Raw genomic sequence first — 9,688 nt, forward strand, 5'->3', positions numbered from 1 at the left:
AACTAATAATTAGCATGAGAGGAAATTTAACCCATTCTCATGGTGAATAAACTAACATCTAGAGTGAAACTCTTGGATAAGCAATAATTGTAACTAACACATCAAATTTTTATCAAAGCTTCATAAAACCCCTCTAATGGAGGTTTAGCTCAGATTCATCAGACTATCATGAATAGAAGAATAAAAAGAAGACATCATTGAAACAATATAACTTGGCTTTATTAATCTAATGGAAGAGAGTCTAAGAAGTAAAAACTATATTAAAAATTAAGTACTGAATAATTAACAAAGTCAATGAATTAATAACTAAGTTCCTAGGTGGTCCCAAGAGTTTGGCCTTAGTCCTCTTTATATAGGAGAGGGCTAGGTCTATAATTTCGTGCATGGGCTTTGGAGCCATGTTTTGGGCCATGAAATCAAGCCCAAACCTAATTACATATGTCCAAAAAGGGATTCTCTACTGGAAATTATTGCAACAAACTTTTTGTCCACTTATGATCCTCTGATTGGATCAAGGTCTAAACCATTAGAAATGTCTTTCTAAGCCGGTCGTTTTGACATATAGTAGGCCCAATTCTGAGGTCTGAGTCCAAAGATATGGCCTACAGAAGTTCTGTTAACTTTTCAGCTTTGACTGGGCTTTAAAAAGGCTTTTTTCTCCTTGATTCTTGACCCTTAATCATAGAACTTCTTAGCAACCAACCTTTGCTCATTTATCTTTTGTATCTCGCAAAAGTTACATATTTCTTCACATATTTGACTCCAATACATGAAATATATAAAAGCACGTAAATAGTACTAACTCTAATTTATTATAAGCATAATTGGTCTAAATGTAATATTATTAAGGGGTTAAAACTACAGTTTTGGGCTCTTATCAAACCACCCCCAAACAGCATTTTGCTTGTCCTCAAGCAAATATGAGAAATTAAAATAAATGACAAAAAATGGAGTTCTAACTAATCTCGTTTCGCCGAGTGCGATTGCATTGACCATATGCAACAAGGCCTTAAACCACTAAGAATTCCCTAGTAGATGAGTTATTGCCTCGTGAGAGTTTTCCAGAAAAGGTACTCACAAACTTAATCTATACTATAACGACTAAGAAATAAAATTATTGTTTCCTTATTTATTCTCAGATATCTATACATTTTACTTGCAATGAATACAAAATAATCAATTCGAAATCTAAGCTAATACGTGCATAATAATCAATCATCTACGGATAAACATGCATATAATAAACTATTCTATGAAATGCAATAACAAGTCCATTTCTGAAACTTTGGAATAACGTCCTTAAGTAGGTCTTCAAATATATGTCAAGACAAAAACACTATGATTTTTCCACTCAAGTTTCGCTCACTCCAGTGTGTATTGGGCACACTTTACCTTACAGTCTCAATAACATACAAGGAAGTCGAAGTCGATCAAACACATTTGCCACTTACTATCATACTAACCTATTCCTAATTGAGCTAGAGGTCTTTATTAGGTGTTGCGGGGATTAGGTGATGGTTTAGGAATGGAGGAAATAGATATTCAAAAGGATAAGTCTGAGATAATAGAGTCTTCAAAATATGTAACTAGAGAAAACCTTGTTCTTACTTTGCTTATACACTTTGTTTCCATCCTTAGCCATTTTTTCTTTTTCTTTTGACTTTTGACTCATTTGATTTTGTTTTTGGAGTTCTAATTTTTTATTTTATTTTATTTATTTATTTATTTATTTTCTTTGGATGAAAACTTTCTTTTCTTTTCTTTTCTTATTTGAAGCAACTAACAAATTCTTGGTAATCCACAGGTATCTCTCTTTTCTTTTCTTCATCTCTATTCTCAGACTCATTCAAAAATGGGTAGGCTGATTTTTATTTTTTATTTTGTTTTTGTAAAAGGGTAACGGATTTGCGGTTTATGAAAAGGCTAAAGAAAGGCTCAGAGGGGCGACTAGCGGAAAATAATTTCATATAGGTTTGAATTTCTGGCTATATTGATCCAAAAAGGGCCTAAATTATCACTTAGGATATGGTATAGTGATCAAGCAAGTGGACGTGTGATTTATTTATTCGGAATTTACTTCTCCCTTGTGGTATTTCTCAAATGTTTCACTTATATAAGGCTTTAGGCTATATTCTCACAGGATTTGTAGAATAAGTACTTTAGCCTAGATTTCAGAAATTTATTGCCAATACAAAGATAGATGCGCATGCAATATATTTATGGAAAGATGCAATGATTATTATCTACATATTAACCTAAATTTCTAAAAACTATTCTAATTTAAGAGCTAACGTGAAACTTCTAGATTAATATCATCATGGAGAAAGAAATAATACCAATATTCCTAAGTGCATAGTATAAATACTTATTATTTATATTTTTTTACTAGAAAACAAGTGGCTATTATACATTTATATATATATATCCTAATAGGTGCCTTAAATTACGCGTGTTTCTATGCCACCCCCAAACAAGAACATGTTTTGTCCTCAAAGTATAGAAATAAAAAGGATAGGAAATACCACGGAAACGCGTAAAAATTTAAGAACACTTACAAAACAAATTCAGAATATACTATTATAGATAAATAAAAATAGACGCAACTCTATATGAGTTTCACCCGTTATGGGAATAACAAAAATTAAAATGCTTGGGACATAAGCAGACACTAAAAAAAAAACTTACCTCATATCCCTCATTTATGCGTTGTCCTCCTCCTCTATGAAGAAGTGAGGTTCCTTTGCATAATGCCACGCCATGATAATTTGCCAGGCCTTATGCCATTTATCATCTACCTTTGCTAACTTGTTCAGCGCCACTTGGTCGGATGAGGTGTAAGTGGTAACCTAATTAGGTTGTAGCCTCCACCCTGGCCAAGTCATTGCACGGAATGAGCGTATAATGCAATTGGTGGGTCTCACAATGTCAACCCCAACCCAATCCGTGAAATGGGTACAGAACTCAGGAAAGACATGTATACCACGGTCAATAAGAACGTTTATACCACGGTTCTTCTAAAAAACGTGGGAAATACTTATATACCACGGCGGAAACTTCTTTGGTCATTGGTTTACTAGTATATGCCATAGTTACATGAAAACCGTGGGATAAGTTGGGCCATATACCATGGTTAGTTTTTTTTTCCGCATGAGAGTACTCCACATCCCCACTACCTTAAACAGAAACAGTGGTATATAAATTTTCCATTTTCTACCGTGGTTTATGCCAAATAGTCAAATACACGAAAAAATAAATAAAAAATACACGTACGAAACTCATTCAAATTAGATTCCAGCTATTCTCTCGGTCTCTCCCCACAACTTCTACAGTTCTCGACTCTAGGAGATGCGTTTGGCAACAGTGAGAAAACCCACCGTAACTGACACTACACCATAAGGGCCAATTTGTAACAGACGATATTTTGGATTTCTAACAGATATATCCGTAACCAAGTAACTAACGGATATAATTGTTACTTATCAAGTTATTCGTTAGTTTATTTCTTTTTATATTCTGAATTGTTTTTTAATTATTTTTCTAGCAAATAAAGGCAAAAACATAAAGGATTAATTGTTGGGTTATATTGATATACCCCCTACCACTAGTTGCAATTAGGATTACCCCGTAATAATTGAAACTAGGATTTTCTCAACTTGGTCAAAAGAAGTCAACCAACAGTGGCCATCAGTTGACTAGTCAATGATCATAAATTGTCCTAAATACCCTTTTTCTGTGGAAATTACAAAATTTGCCATTGACACTGTTCAAAGCCCACAACTCAAAGCCCAAACTCGAAATTACACTAAAATTAAATGTTGAAAAACTTTTTGAATATTTTAGGAAGCCTATCTGGCGTGTTAATAAGGAATCTAATTAGTCCCCACGAGCCATCCTCTGCCGAGAATTTAAACCGTGACAACTTTGAAATGGGAGAAGCATCTTTTGCTTTGTTCTTCCCCATCTGAATCAACTTTAAAGAAGCCGCCTCAATGCTCAAGGCGTCCCTCAAACCACCTTCGGGCAAAAGATAATCGTGGGGATTGTTTTTTCAGATTTGAACTTCGGTATGTCCTCAATTCTTAGTTAATCTTCCATCAACTGCTTTGTGCATGCCCTGTTTAAATCATGTCGTGCTTGGATGGAAGAACATATGCCCAAGTTTGTTGTCCAAAAGTAAAAGGAATGTGGATTCATCTTCCGATGAAGTTAGTAGAGGTGGAAGAAGTTACGGATTTGTATTTTGAGATCATCGTGATATATTTTTGAGACTTCCCATTAAGGATCTTATGTGTTGTAACTTGTAAGTGCATTATGTAAGACCTGGTACAAATTAACAAAGGGATTCTGAATTCATTAATATGCATTTGAAGAGAACCTCGTCTCATCCGGCTTCACATTATTCTTGAACCGAAAAATGGCTATACCTATATTTGTTCCTAATGTCTATTATTAAAGCGACCATTTGTTTCCTAATTTATATTATCTTTGATCCCCGAAACTCTCTCTGTTCTTGATCGATAAACAGAAATGTATCCCCATTCCAGTGAAAAACCTAATATTGAGAAGTGGATATACTATAGTTGGTTCTTGCAATGGTTTGCTTTGTATGGCTTCAACCGACATTACTTTGTATAGATACTATGAAGTATCTATACCGATATCCATTTATAATCCAATCACGATTAAAGAGAGATAAGAAACTGGTTTATTGGCGGTTGCTATGATTATACAAATTCCTCGTCTTGACTTGCTAATGCTATTGCATGCCGGACTCCATATACACCCATAGAATATGAGCATCACCCTTTGCCCAAAATAGTTTCACATTTTTTTTTTTTTTTTAGTTCATTTTTCTTATTTGGTTTTGTTTGAATAATTTTATTAGGTAATTGATTTTTAAACTTTGATTGGAGTTTTATTTTTATTTGTATTTTAACTTGTATTTTTCGAGTTTGGGCTTTGAGTTGTGGGCTTTGAAGCGATTGTCAATGGCAAATTCTGTAATTTTCACGAAAAGAGGGTATTTAGGACAATTCATTATTCTTGACTAGTCAACTGACGGCCACTGTTGGTTGACTCCTTTTGACTGTCAAGTGGGGGGGGGGGAATCCTAATTTCAATTATTATGGGGGGGGGGGGGTATGTCAATATAATCCTTAATTGTTTTACCCGACTAGAACTCTCTCAAACCCTATTCAAACCTAGGGTTCCAAATATATCACCCATGAAGATGAAGACGACGCATCTGGTTCGATCTTCGATTAAAACTGGAGGTACACCATTATTTCTCTTCCTCACTTGAAATTTTTTCTAGTGAATTTGATTTTGGATGATTCAATTGAGGAGCTATTGTTGCAGAAGTCAGTTTTTCAAGTTTTGGGTTTCATGTTTAGGATTTTTGTTAATAAGTCTTGGAAAATAATAAATCTTGTTACTTTTGTGAAATTTGTTGTGTTAAATGCGTGTTGAAGTAGTGTGTAGAAGAAGTAGTGGTTTTGGAAGATGAGAAGGTGGACATGGGGTTCATCTCTCGTTACTTCGGTCGGGACCCTGCTACTGTCAAGCTCAACAAACACTTAATCGGCAGTGTGCGTCCTATTCTTCTTCCCTCACTTGGAAATCTCTACTCTCTTGCGGTCGTCCGAGTTTGATTTCTTTGTCTGCTGAGTAGCTGCTATTAAGCCTGTTTACTTAGCATGCCATTTGTTTGTAACTTTGTCTGTGCTTAACCTTTTATGTTTGCCTTATCTGCATTTCTTTTTTAATCATCTCTTGATTACTGTTGTGATTGTTTTGTAATAAATTGCAGTCTCAATTCTTGACAAGTGGAGCCCAAGGAGATGGACAATGAATTGTCCCAATCACAGTATGATGTGGTTCATATAATGCTCGCAAAAAATTTCTCTTACAAACAAAATCAGAAACTGTAGAAATGATGGATCTTCTGGGCTCTACAAGTGCTACAAAACCACCAGAAATGGATTAAGCTTAATGTTGACCAAACAGGCTTCTACAGAGTAAAATATGATGATGAACTTACAGCCAAACTCCGACATGCAATAGAAGCCAATCACCTTTCTCCAACGGATAAATTTGGTAAGATGATTGTTCACTATGACAGGCTAGCTTCTGCAGTATAAAAAAACTCAGTCATTTTATTCTTTCTATCAGGCATTTTGGATGATTCATTTGCTCTGTCTATGGCTTGCAAACAGTCATTCTCTTCATTGTTCAGCTTGATGAGCGCTTACATGGAGGAGTTTGAGTATACTGTCTTGTCGAAATTGATCATTGTAATGTTGATCTCCATAGTTTGTATGTGCTTGCTCTTCCTAGTCTATGCTTCCTTGATGTTAATTTCCGGTTTCCTGATTTGTCAGATGAATAAGAAAGTTGCAAGGATTGCTGCTGATGCCAGTCCTGAGTTGTCAGAGTATATCAAACATTTCTTGATCAATCTTTTTCAGTATTCTGTGGAGTAAGTCTAATATCTTCATTCCATTAGTACTTAAAACATACTTAAATATTATTATTTTTTTACCGGTAAAACTGATGTGATTCTAGATTAAACCATTTATTTTCGTACTTGTTAACAGTTAATGATCCTTAGCCTAAAATGAATTTTGTCTATGTGCCTTAACCCTTTTACGAGAAAGTTTTTGAGAGGCCGCTAACAATGGCTTGCTTGGTCCTCCTTAAATGTCTCGAACTAGGACAAAATGTAATGAATATAACATTCTTCCCTATTGAACTCTCTTTAACTTGAGAAAGTGTGCGCTTTGTTGAACAAAGTACAAAAAACTCTGGATTTACTCTTATGTATCCATGTTTTCTACATGAAAAGATTCAAAGCATCAAATGATGAAGTTAAGAAAAAAAAAGTTTACACCAGAATGGTCAATTCCTCCAGAACAATACTAGGTAAACTATGTAGGCTCTGTTAGCCTGCGATGATAACCTATTTCTTGATTCTTCTACCTGCATTGTTTATTGTTTGACCTAAATTCATGATATGAGATTATAACATGGTGTGAAACTATCATTTTTATTTTTATTTTAATATAAAATGAGTATTTCCTTGTAACAAACTTGTTATGCACTGTCTCTCCTCCATTGAGATGCTCTATAAATATCCAAATTTTATTGAATCCCTGGACCTGGACTGCTTTAGTTTTGTTGGGTAGAGATTTTAACTTTCTTTCTTTTTCTAACTTTCCCTTGAGATCTCTTTTACCGCAAATGATAAGCCCCGACACAAATCTTCTTCTCAACATTGAAGTGATTCTTTGATGCTGTTCAAATATATTTAATGTTAATGGCAATGTACATCTAAATGATCACCTTAAGTGGGTTGTGTCTTCCATATGGACTAACTTTTCATTAGTTCAATATCAGAATCTCCAAATGCTTTTTTGATTTTTCTCCAATAGTTAAGTCTTTTCGGGGAACAATATTCCATCCACATCTCCAATTTGGAATGCTGCTCTTTAGGAAGAAAAGAATGTGTCTTCTTTTTCCAGCTTTGTGGTACATACCATTTCTTTCCCCATGGTTTTAAATTTAAACATTTTCTCCTAGTTATGCTTCTTTTGCAATATAGTATTTCCATCTTATTTGAATCAGCTATGTCTTCTTTCCATTAAGTTTTTTTCGTTTTTAAAGTCTGCTTACAATGATTTCCTCTGGCATCTTTTGAAATTACTATGATATACACATTTTTGAGTTGTGTGAGACCGTAAAGAGTGAAACCTTCATAATTCATGTAGTTGTAACTTGTAAATATGGACTCAACGTATTTACATCAATACAAGGAAAGTGTCGATTCACGATCACATTGTTTTACTGCAGTCTAGATGGTATCTTGGAGCTGAAACCAATGAGTTTGTATAATCGCCTTCTCTTGCATCGCCTGGCGGACATTTTCGGGTAAGTTTTTTTTATGTTACAACCCAACTTCTTTCTTCATTTTCATATCATAATTATATTTGAAAGCTATAGCCAGACTTAAAATTTCTAAATCTTTTTGCATAATTATTTGATATTGCCGATCATATTTGTTTCACCCATCTGTCTTTACTACAAGTTCATTCTAGTGACTCCGTGAAATTTTTTTGGTACTAGATTGGCTCATAAATCTGTTGGTGAAGGAGATGACCACCATTTAATCTTAGAGGGATCCCCTGAGTCATCAATGTATGTTGATCCCACAGTCGAATGGAACATTGGTTCATAGATTACTTTTCTTGAATGTTTCCTGTTCATGTTTGGAATTGCAGACCATCAGTTCTTGTCAGTGATATCCTATGGCAATGTAATGACTATCAGTCTCCTGCTGCATCCCATCAACTATTGAGGAGAACAAAGGCTTTACCAGGTAGTGCATTTCCCACTTCTCTTTGTGCTTAGTATAAGTAGTTTTAAATAACAATATTGAACTCGACGTAATATATGTCCACGAAGCTTGACTTTGTACTTATTAAAAGTTTGTCATTTTTCACATTGTCATGTGCTACAAGCATTACGTAGAACTTATAGCTTTGTTCTACAACGTATTGTATCTTTGATAGAGTGAATGGTATAAACACATAGATTGGAAATTGTATGCATCCTTTTATATAAGTGATTAACGAATTGTCATAATTGTGTACTTTAATGTCTTACTTTTCCTGATTATGATATCCTTCTCACAAAATTCAGTTTGTTACCAGTGTGATTGACTTTTTCTTTTCTTTTTATTTTCTTTTCTCTTTATTTAAGCCGCAAAGAATAATCCAACATCTTTGGGGACTACGCTGGAGGAAAGAAGCAGCTTATCTTGCTGCTCGTGAGCGGATCTTTTCTGAAGAGAATGGAGGGATAAGAGAGTCAATCGCACCAAAGCCGCGGAATGTACCTATATATGGTTGCACGCCGGCTGATTGCTCATGCACTATTTGAAAAGAATGAGGAAACCTCAAAGAACCCTCATATTCATGCAAATGCTTCGGGTGTCAAAGACGATAAGGAATTTGAAGGTCAGGAGATGCTTCATAATAGCACATTCTCTCTCCTTTATTCTTATATAGTAACTCTCACATGTTGTGCTTTGACTCATCTAGATGACAAATTTAGAACTGAAGGAGACATACACGCAAGATGAACTTGATGATGTTCGACTCGATATTATTCAGTTCATCCAGGAAAATGGGGTGTTTCAGCCGGAAGCGAATGAGGATGAGTTTTAGCTATGTTCGGACCCCTCCAGTTTAATTTATGAGTGTTACCTTTTTAATTTATGAAAAGGAATTTGAAGTTTGTTTTCTTAGTGCACTCAAAAAATTAATGGAAGTTTTTTTATTTTATTATTATTATCTTTTTTTGCAATGTTTGATAGTTTATTGTACATTTTGGAATTTGTTGGGAAGATGAAAATGTTTGCATGAGGGCGTACGTAGGTAAAATTTTGTTATGCGAGGTTCGGGTTTTTAAGTGGAAGACTGTTACTAGCATTATTATTAAATAAAAAAAATATATATATATACCGCGGTTTGGCATAAACCGTAGTATTTAGTATAACTATATACCACGGTATTATAACACATACACTAATATAAACCACAGTTTCAATAGCTTATATGCCATGGTTCTGTTGACAACTGTGGTATATAATGGGCATACAAACCACGGTTCTTTGAAAAACCGTGGTATC

The 9,688-nt window shown here is 34.6% G+C and overlaps 1 protein-coding gene and 1 non-coding gene across 2 annotated transcripts; both read left to right on the forward strand.

The window, feature by feature from the left end:
* Positions 1 to 4,711: 4,711 nt before the first annotated feature.
* LOC147522857 (small nucleolar RNA snoR8a) lies at positions 4,712 to 4,801 on the forward strand. The gene has a single exon (XR_015206404.1). It is a non-coding gene; the product is annotated as a small nucleolar RNA snoR8a (small nucleolar RNA).
* A 1,550-nt stretch (positions 4,802 to 6,351) lies between these two features.
* LOC147522858 (uncharacterized) lies at positions 6,352 to 9,339 on the forward strand. The gene is made up of 6 exons (XM_086560815.1): positions 6,352 to 6,478; positions 7,849 to 7,926; positions 8,122 to 8,193; positions 8,277 to 8,374; positions 8,758 to 9,014; positions 9,099 to 9,339. Exons 1-5 carry the CDS (start codon positions 6,381 to 6,383, stop codon positions 8,826 to 8,828), a joined length of 417 nt encoding a protein of 138 aa, XP_086416941.1. The 5' UTR covers positions 6,352 to 6,380; the 3' UTR covers positions 8,829 to 9,014; positions 9,099 to 9,339.
* Positions 9,340 to 9,688: the final 349 nt, after the last annotated feature.

Source organism: Coptis chinensis, chromosome 1, assembly GCF_015680905.1.
Source record: "Coptis chinensis isolate HL-2020 chromosome 1, ASM1568090v1, whole genome shotgun sequence".
Classification (NCBI taxonomy): domain Eukaryota; kingdom Viridiplantae; phylum Streptophyta; class Magnoliopsida; order Ranunculales; family Ranunculaceae; genus Coptis; species Coptis chinensis.